The sequence below is a fragment of the Peromyscus maniculatus genome, chromosome 18, assembly GCF_049852395.1.
Source record: "Peromyscus maniculatus bairdii isolate BWxNUB_F1_BW_parent chromosome 18, HU_Pman_BW_mat_3.1, whole genome shotgun sequence".
In the NCBI taxonomy this organism is placed as follows: domain Eukaryota; kingdom Metazoa; phylum Chordata; class Mammalia; order Rodentia; family Cricetidae; genus Peromyscus; species Peromyscus maniculatus.
In genome coordinates, this window is record NC_134869.1 from 20494180 (window position 1) to 20513956 (window position 19777).

General features: G+C 46.8%; 1 protein-coding gene across 6 annotated transcripts in view; it reads right to left on the reverse strand.

Annotated features, from left to right (window-relative positions):
• Window positions 1-202: 202 nt before the first annotated feature.
• The window catches only part of Cradd (CARD and death domain containing adaptor protein), a 196740-nt gene continuing 177165 nt past the window's right edge, over window positions 203-19777 (reverse strand). For all 6 annotated transcript variants that reach the window (XM_076554661.1, XM_076554658.1, XM_076554659.1 and 3 more), the window contains one exon: window positions 203-981. In XM_076554661.1, the coding sequence (XP_076410776.1) occupies window positions 680-981 (302 nt within the window). In that variant the 3' untranslated portion in view covers window positions 203-679. The remainder of the gene's footprint in view (window positions 982-19777) is intronic.

Consider the following 19777-nt stretch of genomic DNA (forward strand, 5'->3'; position numbering starts at 1 on the left):
GTTAAGGCGAAGGGCTGCAGTTCTCTCCCTGGCCTCTGCAGGGAGCTTGGGTGACCCATGCTTAATCCATACATCCTGTCTGAGCTACTTATCCCCACTACTTCACAGGTGCTATCAAAGTTATTCCACTCCCACGATTTTACACCCTCAATCTATGCAAGAGAAGCACGGGCAGAGTAGACTTTCTCATGAATGAGGCGCATTCTACAACACAATTCACTTTTTATTATCATCATCATTCTGAAGGGCTAAGTCCACAGTCCAGTTTCCAGGCAACGGAGAGTCGATGCTTTGTACGCAGGACACCTGCATGCAATGTGGTCGCATGGTTTTTTTTTTTATTTTTTTTATTTTTTATTTTTGGTTTGTTTTCTTCTGGACCTCTGTTAAAAGGCAACCACGGAGTTCAAAACTGCAGTTACAACAATGCAATCTCCAAGCAATTAAAGCCGTTGGATTATTGAGCCAGTCGAATCCAGGTGTTCCCCTTCCAGCTAAGGCTCACTGAAAAAAAAACAAAAAACAAAAAACAAAAACAAAAACCCACCCAGAACAAAGCCACTTGCTGAGTGAAAGTCCGGTTCAGCCTGTGTGACTTGGAGACCCACACCCCAGCAAGTGGCGCGTGCGGGGGTGGGGGTGGGGGTGGGGGGTGGGGCTTGGGATGGGGGGGGTAGGATCACTCCAGCATGTGCTGGAGCAGCGAGGGATCTGCCTCCACGGCCTGGAGGCTCTTGTGCAAATTCAGGAAGGTGGCCTGCTTCCCGTAGCGCTGGCGCCAGCGGACGAATGCCTCCACCACCTGGGACTGCACGTTGTGGGGATGGTTGGCCTTGCAGCGGTAGATGTCGGTCTGGGACAGCCCCAGGGACAGCACCATGGGCTCCCACTCGGGGCCAAGCTTCTGGGCCAGCTGGTTGATCTGCCGGTCTGATGGGGAGCTGTTGAGGACGTGGGAAGGGATTCCAGCCGTCCAGTCACCTGAGGAGGAAAGGACAGGAAGGCGAATGAGACAAGCAAGAACCTCAGACGGGAAGACGTGAGAAACGGGGGTGGGGGGGAGCAGATAAGCAACGACACCCGGACTTCTTGTACTGCTTGGAACAGCGGGTTGAACAGAGTGCCATTTAGCCTCTCTGGAAGTGTTCACTGCAGACGATCTGAGAAAAGCCGCAGAGCAGAGAAACCCACAGATGGTCACTTATTTCCTCCTCCTTGTGTATCCAGACAAACACGGATCATGCCCATGGACACACAGTTTTGTCTCAAGCTTTTTTTTTTGATTCCCATTCCTTGTCAGAAGCCACATCAGGAGTTCTGGCTGAAGGCCACTTCCCTTGGTACCAGCCTGGGGGGCCAGAGGTGTGCTGCTCCCAGCTGTGAGTGCTACTCCCCTTGAAGGAGGGGCTCCAGCTTGGAGGGGGAGGTCAGGGCCAATAGTTCCTCCCTCCTGTACCAGGAGAAAGGAGGCGGGAATCCAGAGCGCCCTCCCCGGGATAAACAAGCCATAGAGGCAAGAGTTGATGGGAGAGGCGAGCAGAGGCCATTTGGGTGGACTCACCGTCCCAGTCAAGTCCACTAGAGGACCACAGAGTGGGTGATTTGAATGGCCTGACCTTGCACTTCCTAAACAGGACTCCAATCCACCCGAGTCTGCCTCTGAAGAAGTGTGACAACAAGTGGTGTAAATGTGCAAAGCACAGCCACAGACGTTCCACAGGCTCTACAGAAGGGGCGTGTAAGCTGGTGTGAGCCACGGAGCAGAGAGGCTAACGCTGACCCCCGAACAGGAGAAAGCTGGGCCAAGTGGGTGCCGACCCCTCCTAAGGGCGCCACATGAGGCCATGAGGGAGCGGATGGCAGCCAAGAGCAGAGTCTGAGAGGGACTCCAAGCACCCAAGATGGCAGCACTGGCTGCTGGTTAGGTTCAGACATCTGTGCCATGGCAACTGTGGGATACTTGCTGGCCAGCTCCATCGCATCTTAGTGCACGTCACAGTCACCAGCCCCTGCTTCGTTTCCCAGCTCAACGAAAAGGGGCAAACGATCCTGCTAGAAGGCTGGGTCCCACAGCCCGGGTCTCTGACTCCCGGCAGTCAACTGCCAAAACTCCAGGGCTGAGTTACGAAGACCCTTTCAGAATTCGTCAGCTCGGCGATTAAAAATGGACTACGAGGCAATTTGAATAATGAAGAGGATACTGATGTTCAGTAGATCAACAACAATGATTTTGTAGATTTTATAAAAAAAAAAAATATGGGCTCATTAAAAATACTCAAAACCCACGAAAAGTACGAAAGAAGAAATCAAGTCATCCACTGTCCCACCTGGACCCCTCCTTATGTACAGCGCCGCGCCAAGAGGATGGCTAGATTGCAGTGACATTCAAAGGAGCAGCAGAGGAGCTTTCCACTACCACCTGCTTTTGTCTGAAGATAGCAGGGGGGGGAAAAGAAGTCGACCTAAATGTCCCTGCAACCCACAGTTAAATCCTTAACACAATACCGAGGAAAAAGATTGAAAACACTTCGTGTTTTACTGAAACCTCACTGCAACAAACTAAACCCACACTGTGCCCCTCTCCTGCCCCCTCTCCCCCCTCCCCTCCTGCCCCCCCCTCCTCCCCCCTCCAGCTCACACTGCTTGATCTTTGTGGCATCAGTCACTTCTGTCGGGTGTAATATTTTCCTGCTTCTGGAGTGACTCTACATCCCATGCCCACCCTAAGGAATGGCAACAGGACAATGTCTCCCGTGCCCAACAGTGCCTCTGCTGTTGTGTTGTGACTGGTTTTTCAACTGTGACCCTTCTGTTCCTGTCGTTTTGATCTGTGACAACTGGTCAGTTTCAACACAAGGTGATTTCTTACAAGACATGTTCATAGTCACTGTGTGTGGTCTTGGAGTTCTCTGAGGTCAAGATTGCCTATTGCCTCATTAGAACAATGTCTGCATCTTTAGAGAACCAATGATACATTATTTCATGCTATTTAACATCCTATTATTTTGAACTATGAACATACCTTTATGTTATATAAATAATTTTATTCCCCTTGCATATTTACAAGTTTACAGACCTCACTCCTATTTTGTACTTGGGAATGTTGCTTTGGAGAATTCTGATAGCAACTTGGTTACCCAACGTTTTGTGTATGACATTCAAAAGAAATGAAATACTGAACACAGCCTCTCTGCAAAAGGCAAACCCTGTGTGGTTCCAGTCACAGGAAGTACCTAAGGTAGGCACATGACCACAGAGGCAGAAAGAAGAGTGGCATCTGGGGACAGGGGGGAGAGAGGGAGGTGATGTTTAGTGGGTATGGAGTTTGCGATATGCAAGATGAAAGATGTCTAGAGACCTTTTCCTGCCTGATACTTTTCAAAATTTTGTCCATTTGTTACTTCATCTGCTGCTGGTGATTTGGAGTCAAGGTTTATTTTGGGGTTTGACTGCTTTTCCCTTCAGTTGATTAGGTTTGGGGGAGGGACCATCAGTGTCTAATGCTACACTCTGGCATCCTTCTGTCTCCCGGCCAACTCAGAACGCAACAGACGCTGTGAGCCAATTGTCTGGCACCATGAACAGGCTGTGCTCCGATTCTTCTATATGTTCACGGTCATATGCCCTATAAATAGTGCCATGTAATTGAGGTGGCAGAAATCTGTGAACACAGGCCGGGGCAAAGATGACTGACATATACACACTACCTCCTCCAAGCAAATCCCACCTTCTACCCAGATACCTTCTCTCTCTCCTTCCTCTTTCTGCCCCCCCCCCCCCCCCAGTGTGCACAGCTTTGATACCATCTGACTTCTAGCAGAAAAGGTTTCTTCCCTAGGCTTTTAAGTTTGTGACTCCTGCTCAATCTGAAGTTACTAAAAAAAATGAGACTCCTAAGGTTTAGAGTCAACTCCTGAGGATAAAATGCACGAGATCAGGGGAAGGTATACATTCACCCACTGTGACTAGCTGGCCGCTGTGTAGTGTGCGGGATGGTCTTGGGTCACACTCATACCGATGTTTTGTATGTCAGTGATCACATCTATTTGGATATGGTGGAGAAATTCTAAACGGCATTTTGAACCCCAGATTTCAAGGATTAATGTAGGTCCTTTTAAATTTTGAATTAAAAAATTTTCAAAGGGAGATGAATTTCGAAAGCAAATACAGAATGATGACATGGAAACAGAACAGGTAAGGTCAATTAAAAAGACGAAGTAAACGTATGGAAGAAGGTCCAGTGAGTAGTGCGGGAGACACGCACGCACACACACACACACACACACACACACACACACACACACACACACACACACAGCAAAACTGCACCCGTGGGACCCAGAGACCAGGGCTGGAAGGCCAGGTCTGTCACAAGAGTACCCAGCACTCCAGCTGTGTGCTGCATCAGGCCTTCCACAGCACCTCAGAGGCCCTGCCGGCTTCACCCTGTGTCTTCCTAATGGCTAGGGACAGACCTCACCCCACCACAGCACACGAGGTCCTCTGTCCTGGGATGATGAGATTGGCCATGGTTATGAACCACCAGACCGTGCTGAAGAATGCCTGCTGTAGTATTTAAGACTCTAGATGAGAATCCAGCTGTTCACATGGATAAATGGTCTGCCTTTATACAGATCCTAGATCTTTCCTGTAGTTTTAAAAATCTCTCGTCTCTGTCTCTCTCTGTCTCTCTGTCTGTCTCTGTCTCTCTCTCTCTCTGTCCCTCTGTCTCTCTCTTTCCTCCCTCTCTCTTTCTGAGACTGGGTTTCTCTGTGTAGTCCTGGCTGTCCTGGAACTCACTCTGTAGACCAGGCTAGTTTTGAACACCGGCTTTAAAATTTCATTTTTGGTGAAGCTAAAACTCACCTATTTCAAGATGAGCACCATACACATGCAAACCCACCTACCACGACACGGTCAAGGATGAGGCAGCCCCTTCCCATACGGCCCTCTTCCTTATCCCTCAGCCCTTCATCCCCCCATCTCTGTGGTCTCCGGAGTGGACACAAACAGTGTCTTCCTTCTTCAGGCCTCTCTTCTCTCACTCACACCTAGGAGCGGCTGTCCCAGACTCCAAGCTAAAGCCTCTCTGTAACTCCTGTTGGCGTAGAACCACACATCACTTCCTGTGTTTTATATGAGGTGGCTGCCATCCATGCCCCTTACACACAGAGCTTATGTCTTCCACTTCTACGCCCACCCCTACCATTTTTAGCCCCTAACCAGGAGCAAGAGAGTCTGATGGGCTGGGTGTGGTAGTACATGCCTATAATCCCAGCACCTGGAAGGCAGGGGCGGGGGACTCAGGAGTTCAAAGTAATCTTCGGCTACACACTTTTTTTGTGGCCAGCCTGGGCTACATGATACCCTACAAGAAAATACACATGCACACACACACTGGAGAGTCTGACAATATACCAGTCACCCAAACTCACTGTGGCTATGGAGCCATTGCTACTGGTTTAAAATAATATGTTATGAAAAAGTGGAACTTATTCTATGTTTACAATAATTTTCAGCATCGGACTCTTAAGTATTTCAACACATCAATGGACTAAAGAGAAAAGCCATTATCTCAATGTGAAGATACCCGTCTGTAATTTCAAAGACTGTTTCCTGCCTATAATTTTAAGGATTAATTCTATATAAATCCTGAATTTAAGCACATTTCTTGACTTGATAAAACCTGAAAAGTATTTCAGTAAACATTTTCTTTGATGGAGAATGTTTAAATGTATTCCCTTTAATAATGGAAGCACGAGGGCCAGAACAATGGTTCAAGGCCGACGTGGGTATGTTAGAATGCACAAGGCACTCCCGAAAACCACCTGGAGAGAGAGGAGCCTCCACCAGAAAGGTGGCTCAAATTAGGGGAGCCACAGGAGCATGCACACGAAAAGGTGCCAAAACACAGAATTAAAAAAAAAACAAAAACAAAAACAAAACTGGAAACCACAATGATAAATCATTTTATGTGCAGAGAAACCCAGCACTACAGGTTTGTGTAGACAGCAAGCTGGCAGTGCTGGGGAAACCGGATGTACTTTGGAATACTGTTTCAGCTCGAAATATCAAGAAGAATTCTTAAACCCGTCCGTAGGGTGATGTACAAAGCTGTCTGTAGGTTAAATTTCATTATTTGTACCAGTAAATACACACACATCTTGTAACTCAGCCATCCCGTTTAGAAGATACACATATAATATTATATATAAAATGCATATATACCCACCCCATATGTATTCTCAAACATATTCACCAGGGTCATGCACACAGTTATAAATCGTGTGGGCAATGTGGTTGGATGTAAGACGTGGAATCGATCTAACAGCTCACCACTGGGAAGATTAAGAGGAAGTACACATAGGTACACCAGAAAGGATGGTGAACACGGTATAACACCGAAGAAAGATCCAGAAGGGAGGCAAATTAAAAATAATGTCCAAGTGCCACTGACAAAACTGCACAAATAAATAGAAGAATACGTATCAGACAACATAATTATCTGTGGCGGGGAGGGGGAGGGGACGGAAATGAGGAGAGATGGAGGACAGCATACAGAAGTGGGTGGGTGTGGAGGACTGGACAGGTTTGGGTAGAGCAGGAAGAGGGGGGGGGGAGGAAGGGCAGACCAAGAAGACCCACATCGCCAAGTAGTCATCTTGTCACTCCTGGCGATGACCATGTGGGATGTTATCTGTGGTGGGTGGGCTGGGTCGGGGATGTTTTGGCTGGCAAGGTAGCCTAGTGGTCATTTCTAAGGACCTGTGTGAACTTTCGTCCTTGAGTGTAAAGACTACAGAAACATCCTTTTGGCCGAGGAACTGACTTCTGAAATAGGAAAAAAAAAAAAAAAAGCACCTTGAAAAGCAAACTAATTAGAAACCTTCATTCTGACAGACAATCACAAAAAAACTGCTGTGTGTTCCTAGAGAGGCAGAGGAATTGGCTTTTTGATCTTCCTGAAGCCAATTTCCAGGACGATGACATGGCAGTCTACTCCAAAGATGAAGGCCATGCTAAAAACACAAACACACCCTACTTACTGTGATGGGAAATTGGATTTGACTGTCACGTTTGGAAAGGTCAACAAGAAGACAGTCAGCAATAATTGAGCTCTTGCTGAATTAACTGGGCAGGAGGTAGGGTGGACACGCTCTGGGTCTGGGATTAGCAGCCCTGCACAGTCCTCAAAGTTGAGCCTGCCACCAGGTAACCGGGTAGCTTGGGCTAAGTCGCTGAGCATTTCTCAGACCGCTCATTTATAAAAGATAAATCAGATGGTGCCCAAGGCTTCATTAGGTGTAACGTGGTACTATCTCTCAGAAGCGATTCGATTGTGTTTCTGCAGACCCGTGATTCTTGAATTCCTCATTAAATCAACCACTGATCATTTAGCACTGTATCCCTTTACATGTCTATTCATGTAGGAACGCACCTGCAGGCGGTTGAGAATGAATTTCAGCTAATTATTTCTGTTTGGTAAAGACCACACACCCTCTGAAGAAAAAGAAAAATAGTCAGAAGACTATTTGGTACAATCTTTTTTTTTTTCTTTTCCAAAACTGTATACAACACTTTAGAAGTTCTTGGGAAGCCATTTCTTCCACAGCCTACAGGGATCTGCCTGACACAGCTCCAGCTGTTCATCCTTCCTTGAGCTCTGCCCTCGGACCACAGCTTTCCTGTAGCTGTCCCGCGGTGGGACACATCTTCAGTCAAGCGTGAATTTTCATCAAGCCATACTCCCTGCACGGCTCTCAAATTCAATTCCCACTTACTTGGCGATCCCTTTGTCCACCTAGGACCTAACCTCTCATATGCGATGCTGCTGTTTCCCCCTCCCTGACCCCGCTTAATGTCCCCGACACCGTCAACGCCCTCACCCGCAGGGAGCTCTGTCCATTTGCCCACTGATGCACCCAGGTACCCAGAGCGATGCTTGGCATACAGCAGTCTCTGCTTGCTGTTTCAGGATAAAGGAGTGAATACAAAGGATGCTATCCCTCAATTACAACACTCTCTTCTGTACAGACACGGGGCTATTGAATGTCCTACATTCATGCACTTAGAAAAAAAAAAAACAAGAAAGAAAGGTCTGTGGGTGCTCCAGAGAGGGAGAGAAGTGAAGAGCAACATTAGCTCTACCACAGAAACAACTAAAAAAAATACAAAGCCCACGCAGAAAGTTCTTTACCCCTCTCTTAGCTTTATAAGGAGAAATGGATAGCATTTATTACTTTGAAAAATATTTTATTCAGAATTCTTTCTCAATGTCCTTTTTTTTCCAGGATGTGCTGGCTGGTTTTATGTCAACTTGACACAAGCTAAAGTCATCTGAAAGGAGGGTACCTCCTCAATTGAGAAAATGCCTCCATAAGGTTGGGCTGTAGGCAGGTCTGTAGGGCATTTTCTTAGTGATTGATGGGGGAGGACCCAGGCCATTGTGGGTGGTGTCACCCCTGGGCTGGTGGTCCTGGGCTCTATAAGAAAGCAGGCTGAGCAAGCCACGAGGAGCAAGCCAGTGAGCAGCCTCCCTCCATGGCCTCTGCATCAGCTCCTGCCTCCAGGTTCCTGCCCTGTCTGAGTTCCTCTTCTGACTTCCCTGATGATGAACAGTGATGTGGAAATGTAAGCCAAATAAATCCTTTCCTCTCTAACTTGTTTCTGGTCATAGCGCTTCATAGTGGCAATAGTAACTAACTAAGACACTGGGCAAGTTTGAAAAAGTTAAATATAATGACTTTTAAACTTTGAAAGCAGCACATATCATATAATTCTACTTTTCTAGGCCATCTCTTGTAGTCTATAACTATCTCCTATAGTCTGTAACTACATCTCCCACAGTTTGTAACTACAGTTCCTGTAGTCTGTAACTACAGCTCCTGACTGTTCCTCTATTGAAAGCACCCCCTTTCTCTCCATATATCCATCCATCCATCCATCCATCCATCCATCCATCCAACCATCCATCCATCCATCCACCCATCCATATTTTCATGCTTAAACAGATGTTCCCTTGATGATGATGATACTTTGTGAGATTTTTATTTGTTTGTTTGTTTGGTTTTTTTTTTTTAAATTTTTTTACTTTTAGATACTGCTTGGCTTCCTCTAAAGTCTAAAGCACATGCAGAATTTTTTTGGTAAAGTCATAAGAAGCTGAATGAATGAGAAATAACAGCTGGTCTTCTAGCATTCAGCCTTGAGACCGCTGGGTGCTGAGAAGGATAAACACATTTTTATATTTCTCTAGAAAGAGGGTGAAATATGGAAACTGGTCATGATCGCTACACATTGCCCCAAGTAGCAAACAGGAAAATGCCGAGTCTGCATTTGGGCTTGGGCATTTGGCAAGAATTACAGACACTTCAGGCCAGGCAGGCAGACTGAACTGGACAGGCAGAGGACACGCATTTCTGTTTTTTGTTGTTGTTGTTGTTGTTTTTGCCAAATTAAAATTAAAAAAAAGCTCTTATTCTGAATAATATGTGGAGCTGCTTCCAGGGTTAGCAGAGATGCTCTTTGGGGGTAATGAACTGGTTTTTCCTTTTATAAAAACATGGACATTATAATACAGAAGCAAAATCTAAAAACTGTAAAAGAAAAAAAGAATGACTTTTAATCAGAGCCATCTTACCACTAGGCACAACCAGACGGCCCTGAGGGCTCATAATACTTTTGTGAGAATGAGAAAAAATAAGTTTTTAAACTTTCATAATTAGAGGAGAAAATGAACATTAGGCAAGTGAAAACATTTGAATACATAGCACCACTAAGATCACCTTCATATTTACTGTCATGAGCCTTATTTTTATATTACTTTAGGGAAGAGTGGCTTGTAAAGATAAAAATGCCTACAGCCCAAGAGACGAGTGTGAACCTGTCTCTAATGTTTTAAGTCACAGACCCAGGAGCAGAATTGCATGGCTTGTAGAGACACGCTCTTTAAAACTACATCTGAAACTTCAAGACAGAGTGCAGGTGCTGAGAGACTAAGATCCAGAGTGCCTACCATTTCCCTAGAATGCAGAGGTGACCCACAGACATTTTAAATGCTCGTGTCCACATTCCTGGCTGATCTGAAGGCAATGGTTGCCTCAACTCTTCAATAATGTCCAGATGGCTCCTTCCCAGAAGATCTGCAGAAGACATTTTTTTTTAAAAAGATACCGTATGTGGAAACACCATCTGGACACACAGATCTGAGTTGCTCCCTTTCTCAAAATAAAGAAGTTAGGTTATTTCGCATTAATGACTACTCTCCAAATTTTAAAGATTCCTTTGGCTTTATTTTAATCTCCCGAATGAAATATACAAACCTGTAGACCGATACCCAAGCTAAAGAGAACGAGCTGGCCCCATAGCCCTAGATAAGATCTTTGTTGCTGAGTTCTGGGCAATGATGATTAGAGAGTTGGTTTAAGACCACAACCTCATTATAAACATAATTATGAAGCAACTCCAGGGGGCTGACATTTTCCCTATTGGTCTTCAGTCTCCTAAAGGAAAGACCATGAGGAATGCTGGGAACATCATTAACTCCATGCATCAAAGCCCCTTTCTTCGATGGAGCTCAGCTGCGGGTGACTTGGTAATAAGATTGTCGTGGGTGGGGTACGCAGGCCAGGCACACTGTCACCGCCTTCACCCGCGACAGAGCATCAATCCTAAAAGCAAAATGTCCGGCTCTCCTACCAGCAAACCCAAGAGGGAGAAAGCAGACAGTACCCTTCCCCTTTTCTTCTTTCTGAGACAGGGTTATGTAACACAGGCCATCTTTCCTCTTAAAATCTCCCTGCCTCAGCCTGCTGGATCCTGGGTTACAGGCAGTGCTCCACCCCATCTTGAAGGGTAGGCGTTTGTTTGTTTGTTTTGAGACAGAGTTTCTCTGTGTAGCTTTGTGCCTTTCCTGGAACTCACTCTGTAGCCCAGGCTGGCCTCGAACTCACAGAGATCCGCCTGGCTCTGCCTCCCGAGTGCTGGGATTAAAGGCGTGCGCCACCACTGCCTGGCTTGTTTGATTTTTAAACTAAACTCTTAAAATATATTTGTAGAAGCTGCTAACTACCAGATACTGTGCAGGACAGAGCTGTGAACAAGAGAGACTTTCAGCTAACTGCAGCATATGACCCCTGCCTCTGCCCAAGGTGACATGTGTCAGGGCACTTGGGGTTTGCTCACCTTCAGGTCCAATAACGTGCGGTTGTCACTGGTTTGGAAGCGGGCCGTTTGGCTAATGTGGGGCAGTGCCTGAGACTTTGATCGTCCCCGTTCCCTGATTCCAGACACAGGTGTTAATGGAACTGAGCTTGCTCTCGAGTGTTTGGTTTTTATTTTAGGCCTGCACCGCCACCACTGGCCCTTTTCTATATTTTTAACCAAGAATTTATTTTGAAAGACACGGATGTATTAGAAGCATGTGGATATATGTGAGAAACTGAAAGAAAAGTTTAACAGAACAAAGACACCACCTTCTATTTTAATTGTGGTTCAGTAACTACAGAATTGATTTTGTATCCTAGGAATTGACAGCAGGCAGAGGTTTGCCTGGCATTGCTCTAGAGTCAGGGCATCCACACATTGCCTTCAGGAAACAATGGCGGAAATCCCATAAGCCATCAGTGCCAGTGCCGGCCTGGAGTCGCCACTCAGAGAGAACGCCAAGCAGCCCCTCTGGGTTCTGGGCTCAGGGGTACAGTGTGTATGGAGCACGAACAAGCATTCTGTTCAACCCCCCCCCCCCAGCTCTATAACACAAAGTAACTTCAAAGGGCCATTCTGACCCAAGAAAGCACTGACGTCAGCATCCATGGGCTGTGCTAGGGAAAAGGCCCCGGCTGCCTTCACTTCCTCTCTGGGATAACACGCAACAAGGGCGACGCACAAGAGATGATGGCGAGAACTACAACATTGTCTTTTTTCTTGTAACCTTTGGCCTCAAATAACATCACTTTGCATATAAAGGCTTTCAGGGTAAACTTGGGAGCAACAGTGTGGAAGATGTTTCAAAAGTTAGATTAGTCTCCAAGGCCAGGTGATATGAAAATGGGTTTCCTTACCATGGACACGTCTTCCTGAAAAACCCAACTGTTTCCAATCGAGAGCTCATCAGCACTCAGGGTCTGGGCCTGTCCCAAGCACCAGAGAAACAAAAGGACAACACCAGGCAAGCCACAGACGGGGAGAAACTCTTTGCAAATCATCTCTTTCCGTACACACATCTCACAAACAACTTAGGCACAGCATGTGTTGGTTATGCTCATGGCTGGCCAAGAGAAGAGTCACGATCGGAAGAATTACAAGCCATGGTTACCTTTTTAGAGCTTTATTGGGAGAGAGTGGGAGAGAGGGAGAGAGGGAGAGAGGGAGAGAGGGAGAGAGGGAGAGAGGGAGAGAGAGAGAGAGAGAGAGAGAGAGAGAGAGAGAGAGAGAGAGAGAGAGAGAGAGAGAGAGAGAGAGAACAGACAGAAGGAGAGAGCGGAAAGAGAGAAGGCTAGTGACCTAATTAAGGACATAATCCTTACAACATGTTCTAACAATTCTCACAGCTTAACAGAAAGACAACCCCGTTGGAATGTTTGTCTACTTTGTTACTTTTTTAATTGGAACACAATTACATCATTTTCTCCCTCCTTTTCCTCCCTCCTGTTCCTCAAGGTCATCCTCCCTTAAACTCCTCCCACATCGCCCCACTCTCAAGTTGATAGCCTCTTTCTCTTTGATTCTGTTGGGTACACACACACACACACACACACACACACACACACGTGTGTGTGCACATGCACAGACACATATGAATAGAATCTGCGGAGCCCGTTTTTGTTACTTGTGTGTATACGGTTTCAGAGCGGACCGTTCTTGCACTGGACAACCAGTAAGGGGGCTCATCCCTGGGAGAGGCTACCTCCCCTCTCCCAGCAGTCATTAGCTGCCTGCAGTTCTTTGTCTAGGGGCGGGATCCTGGGCCATTTCCGCTCCCCCACATCGGCACATCTATTGATACTGCCATCGATCCAGTCTTGTTTGGGCAGCTGTTTCTAGGAGAGACTGCTTCACAGAGATCTCCTGGCATTCTGGCTCTTAGACTCTTCCCACCCCTCCTCCTTGGCATTCCCTGAGGCACAGATGATGCCGGAGCTATGATATAGATGTATCTGCTGAGCTCCCGGCGACCTGCTGATCCCTATATTGTGTCCATCATTGGTTTTCTGTGGTGGCCTCCATTTGATGTAAAGGGAAGCTTCTCTGATGACAAATAGTAGATTTATCGGTGGGTATAAGATAAGATTTAGAATATAGTGAGGGAGTATGTTGGTGCAGTAGAATGACAGCAGTAGATTCCTTTCTAAGATCCATTGTAGCGAGAGTTTTCCCGCCTTGCCCACAGTCAGGACAAATCTCTCTCACCCGCCAGTCCCACAGCCGCTCAGACCCAACCAAGTAAACACAGAGACTTATATTGCTTACAAACTGTATGGCTGTGGCAGGCTTTCTGCTAACTGTTATTATAGCTTAAATTAATCCATTTCCATAAATCTATACCTTGTCACGTACTCGTGGCTTACCGGCATCTTCATAGGCTGCTTGTCATGGCGGTGGCTGGCAGTGATTCCTCCCACCTTCCTGTTCTCTCTATTCTCCTCTCTGTTAGTCCCGCCTATACTTCCTGCCTGGCCACTGGCCAATCAGTTTTTTATTTATTGACCAATCAGAGCATTTGACATACAGACCATCCCACAGCAATCTGTGACCTCACCAGCCCTGAGAATTTGGGCAGTTTTCTAGTACCAGCCATGATTCCCCTCCTGCTGAGCGGGCCTTGAGTCCGATTGGACACTTGTTGCTTGCCGCCGGCATGTGAGCGCCACACTCGCACCCTTCATGCACAGCTCACCGTCCTGGTCATTGGAATGGTCCAAAGGTGCTGGAGCTCAGTGGAACCCTTCAATTGTTCCCCTTCTGTGGAAGCTTGTATAATATTTTCTGGACCCATGAATGATTGACTGAGAGGAAGAGGTTTTCAGGTTAGATCCAGCTGAAGTCATATGTCCTAGGTGTATGGTGTAAAACACCCCATTTTAATAGTGGACAAAAGTTTAGACCAGATAACTCCGTGAAGATGATTCAGGGTGGAAAATAGATATACAAAAAAGGGACTGTACATCAGTCACTAGGGGAATGCAAATTAAAACCACAGTTGAATACCATTCACCTCAGATGAATATGGCCACTAGGCAAAGAGGGAACAATACTGCAAGATGATGCTTGCAAGAGGACCCAATATGGTCACAGCCTCAGAGGTGAGTCATGTTTGCCTGGAGCAGGGGATAGGGAATGGAATGACTTTGTCAGGCACAGTCTCGGCTATATAAGATGGATAGGTCCCTCACACCTGTCACACTGCACTGTGTTTAGTTAATGATAACATATTGTGTTGTTTCATGTTGTGTTCACAGTACAGTGGGAAAATGGTTGAAATTAAGGAGAACTCTATGCAATGTTGGCAGGGTCATGGAGCAACTGAACTCTTACCCACTGCCGGGAGATCATCAGATGGGAAAGTTACTCTGAAAACAGCCTGGCCGTTTTTTTAAACAAGTTAAATATATACCGAGCCTTTGCTCTTCCAACTGCACTTGTAGGTATTTACCGCAGAGAAAGGTAACCTATGTTCACACAATGACATGCATACAGGGCCTCTCAGCAGCTTCCTTTATAATAGTTGTCGCATGATTTACAATTCTCTCAGCATGTGAAGGAATAAACAATGTGTGGCATATGTATACAGTGGAATTCTGCTGTCTAATAAAATGAATGAAGTGCTATACAAACGTCAACCTGAATGAGTCTAAAAGTAATTGTGCTAAGTGAAAGAAGCCAGAAAAGGGAGAAAGATGGTGGTGGTGGGTGGGTGGGTGGGGACTAAAGGACTCCATTTATGTGAACCTAGGAAATGAAACTCAAGAATAACGACAGAAAGCAGATGCATATTTTCCTGGGCTCAGGGTGATGAGAAGGAATTACAAAGGACCATGAGAAGAGATTTCAAGATGACAGCCGTATGCCATTACCCTGACTGTGGAGGTGGTGTAAACATGCGTCAAAAACTTGTCGGTCCCCCTGGTGTTTTTGAGGCAGGCTCTCACACAGCCTCGGCTGGCCTCACACCTGCTTTGTAGCTGAGGTGGACCCTGAGCTCTGGCTCCTTCTGTGCTGAATTCTAGGAAGGGGCCACCATATCCCGCATAGCTTATCACACTTGGCGGTTTACTTCATGCCAATTACACTTCAAAGAAGCTGACTTTGTTCCCTTTAAAACACCAGAACATCACCATTTCCTTCTACCCCACCCCCACCCCATATCACTGCTGGGGCTTCCTTCTCAAGACTCTCCCACGGTGCTTCATCCCGGCCCCATCAGTCTTCATCACTGTTATTTTTGGGGATTGTGCCGACCAGGCTTCCACTGCCCTTCTGTTTCTGATTTGGAGAAATGGGAGTTGGCCCTGGCTTAACCTCCATCCTGCCTGCCAGCCACACCTGATATCGAGGGCGTGGAGGTCTGGGGAGCCTCTGGCCCAGCTCGCTGGCTGACAGAAGGAGCCGCCACTTTGGAATCATTGTCTCCAGTGGATCCGATGTTGGGTCCTCGAAGCAGCTGGGGAAAGGCCGTGGGTCCTGCCTTACAGTCTCATCCCTTTCACCCACGGGGATCGCTCACAATCAGGTACTGCAGGACCTTCCCCCACACCCCTCCCCAGCATAGTTCTAAAACATTCCACTTGAAAAGTATCTTCCAAAGCAGCAGAAACATACCCAGAGGCTTCTGGAAGCAGCGGGTATAGCTTCGAAAATGTCCAAAGTGTTAAACATTTAGAACGACCACAAATCACAGTGAACCCTGATTCTGGACATCTCTCACAGGAACATTTCCAGAGGCTGCAGCGCTTTCAAATCATATCATGTGCTCCGGCTTCAGCCTTGGCCACTTTCCCTTAGAACAACAGAGAGTCATGGCAGCTATTAAAGGCGGCTTGTTGCATAATGCAGTTCATTGTACGGACCCTTCCCAGTGGGATTTGACCCAAGTTTCACAGTGGTCTACTTTATTTAGTATTGATAGTTTTATTCATTTCTTATTAAAGAGATCTTTCCACAAAACTGACTGTTGCCTCAGCCCTGGCTTAAGAAAGACGACGGTCTGAATTAACAACGTGAGCGACAGATGGGCCTCTGGTACAAAGAACGTGGCTGAAATTCCTCATGGAGGCAGGTGTCCGCATGCTAGTAAGTTCTTCCGATTCTGCTGAAGACACTGTTGTCTTACTCAGGCATCTTGCAGGCAGAACACAAAATCAAAGAGCCCTGTAACTGCTTGTCAGGGTTAGGGTAGCTCTTGTCATGCTTGGAACAACCAAAACCATGAAGGAGGTGGATGGAGGAAGCAGAGGGAACTTGTAGCCAATACGGCTCCCGCTCTGGGGTCGGGGTCCCTGGCATCTTGTGTCAAAGGGTCTGTCTGGTACTGCGGCTTTTTCTACTACCAGGACGTGCTTTGGGATGTTCTGTATGTCCCGTGGGAACCCGTTCTTGGGTTCCTCGTGGCTTTACCCAGCAGGTCCATATAGAGGATGATTAGGACCACCGGCCTGAGTGCAGGTGTCTGAGATGGTCTGCACTTGGCTGTGCTGGGGGATGGTCTGTATGTCAAATCTGTTGCTCTGATTGGTCAATAAATAAAACACTGGCCAGTGGCTGGGCAGGAAGTATAGGCGGGACTAACAGAGAGGAGAAATAAAAGAACAGGAAGGCAGAAGGAGTCACTGCCAGCCGCCCGCCAGGACAAGCAGCATGAAAAGATGCTGGCAAGCCACAAGCTGCATGGCAGGGTATAGATTTGTGGAAATGGATTAATTTAAGCTATAAGAACAGTTAGCAAGAAGCCTGCCACAGCCATACAGTTTGTAAACAATATAAGTCTCTGTGTTTACTTGATTGGGTCTGAGCAGCTGTGGGACTGGTGGGTGACAGAGATTTGTCCTGACTGTGGGCAAGGCAGGAAAACTCTAGCTATAAGGAAGGGATTGAGAAAGAGCCGTGTGAAACAGGTCCTCACGACCCAGTTCGTCACCCCTTATCCTAGGCTAGCCAGTCCCACAGCTCCCTTCTAGCTGCTGTTTAGATAAGGGGAGGAAACAAAATGAAGTCACTTCCTTCATGACGGCGTGACTTGATACAGCAGGTGCTGTGCTCCAAGTTTAGGGGCAGTTCCTAGTACAGTCCTTTCTGGTTCCTGAGGGCTCCCCTACAAGTGTGTTCTCTGTTCGTATCACTTTAAAACAAGGACTAGGGGAGACAAAGAAATCCTGGTGCTCTCAGAACCACTGCCACAAGGCAGGTATCATCAGCTTCTCAAAAAGGAGCTGTTAGTGTTAGGAGACATTGAATGACATGCCCCAGATACTAACTAGGAAGTGCCCGAGACTGATTTAAATCCAGCTCTGGTCTGGGTTCTTCCAGACAGTCTGCTGAGATGCCGATGAGATACATGGATGTCGTCCACAAATCTCAAGAGGAAAAAAAAAATGACCAAGAAGTCATCTCAACGAGTTTGAGTGCAATTCTCAAATGGTGAAGATACACACACACTCCTTCCTATTGGATGGCTCCTCTGAATCCTCCGGATAAGAATCCTATATCGCCTGAAGGTAGAAGATGATTCTTACCTGCTTCAACAATCCATGCTACAGCTATAGAATCCTAGGGGGAACAGCTCCTGCCACACAGTTTAGGGGGAGAAACACTCTAACAAACAAAACCGACAACAGAAACTTATTTGTCGGGATTGATTTAAGCCCTTGGTGAAGACGTGTCTGGTAATATCTGCTCGGAGAGACGATGCGAACAGTGATTGACCAAAAGATGAGTGGGTCCAAAGAGACACCTGGAATGCTCACTCATTTCTTTCCAACGTGCTTCATTTGTTCAGTGGCATCGGCTACCTTCTACAGGTCAGTTGCATCCCCCGGACTGTAGAAGATGTGGACATAGCCAAAGGCTCCTCAGTTTGGGTAAATGAATACTTGATTTCTAGCATGAGAGCTTTTAGGAAGACCACTCACCAGGGGCTATCACATCATCCAACTCATCCTTCGGTGTGAACGCCACACGGATGGCTCCTGGCTCCTGAGTTTTCCACTTTATAACAACGCAGCAGAATGAGATCCATTCAGTAGAAAGCATATTTCAGATTTAGAATTTGGATCTGTTCCAGGTATTTGTGGTATGTTTCTCTCTTGAGATGTTGGACCGTGGCAAAGCGAGCTGCAGCTCCTGGCCAGCTAGCTACCAGCCACGGTACCCTGACCCCTGAGATACCTGATCCTCAGCTGTGAGGATCATTACTACTAAGCACAGGTGCTCAATAGGGTAGGTATGTTAAATGGCATTTGCAACTTAGGATATTTTCAGGTCAGAGCAGCTTTACCGTGACATAACCCCACTGTGAATTGAGCAGGATCAGTTCCACAGAAATCAATAATACAAACTCTGAAAAACAAAGCTTCAAAATCATATTTTCTTTCTTCCTTTTTACCAAGAGGCAGGGTTTCTCTGTGTAGCCTCTCTGGCTGTCCCGGGACTCACTCTGTAGATCAAACTGGCTTCGAACTCAGAGATTCCCCCTGCCTTCTGCCTCTTGAATATATTACTGGGCCAAAGTAATATTTTCAATTTCTTCCTTCAGCAGAAAAGTGCTAGAGGAAGAAGAGGAGGAAGAGGAAAAGGAAGAAATAACACAGAAAATCCCTTGTCATATTCTTCCAGTTTCCTGGCAGTATCTCTGTGTGGCTGTCCCAAAGAGCAGAGAAGCCGCTTTTATGGTTAGAAAATTGAAGTGCTATCAAACTTAGGAAATTATAGAGATGGAGAACGACGACTCATCTACATATGCCCCGTCTGCTTTGGGTTTCACGTTTTGCACAGCCAGTTTCTGGGAGCATTTGAGAGTGTACTACAACACTGACCATGTGAAGGGGCTGTGTCCCAACTGCAGCCTGCAGGTGAAGTGCGGGCGACCGGGAGGGGGGTGAGTGGACGCTACCATGGACTCCAAGGAGAGTGCCAGCAAACAGACATGCAGAGTATCACAAATACAACCCAAGCACGCACTTGACTGGAGCCAGGGTTTTGGAACACGATAAAAAACAAGCTTCTACTCAGTGGGGAAATGCCATCTCGTCCATGATCACGTTAGCTTGGGTCACGGTGTCCTCCAGAGCTCCGCAGTTCCGCTGGGCCAGAGTTGCTCCCAAGCTGCTCTGACTGCGGACATTTTGGTGTTTGACAAGGGCCCAGACGCCGCCACTGCTGGCTTTTTCCAATGTGGCTCTTAGAGTCAAGTCTCTGCCGAAAGCCCTTCCTTCCTCTCCCCAGTGCTCCAGATCACTCCCTACTTCCTACCGCCCGCCCCACCTCCTCTTAGTTCCATCACTATGACCACCTCTGCAGGAGCCACAGCCTAGCAAGGAAAGGGACCTCACTCCTAAAAAGATAGGCAGAGCCCAGAGCAGCGACGGAATCACACACCAAACAAACAAAGCCTGAAGTGAAGAAGGATTAGCAGGAGCCAACTTTCTTTGGCTGAAAGAATTCAGTGGCAGAGAATTCTTAAAAAAAAAAATAAGAAGAAAAACGTGCTTCCTATCTTCACTGATCCACCCAATTCAATGCATTAGCAGAAGCAATTAAAAAGTTATTGTTGTCTGTCTGAGGG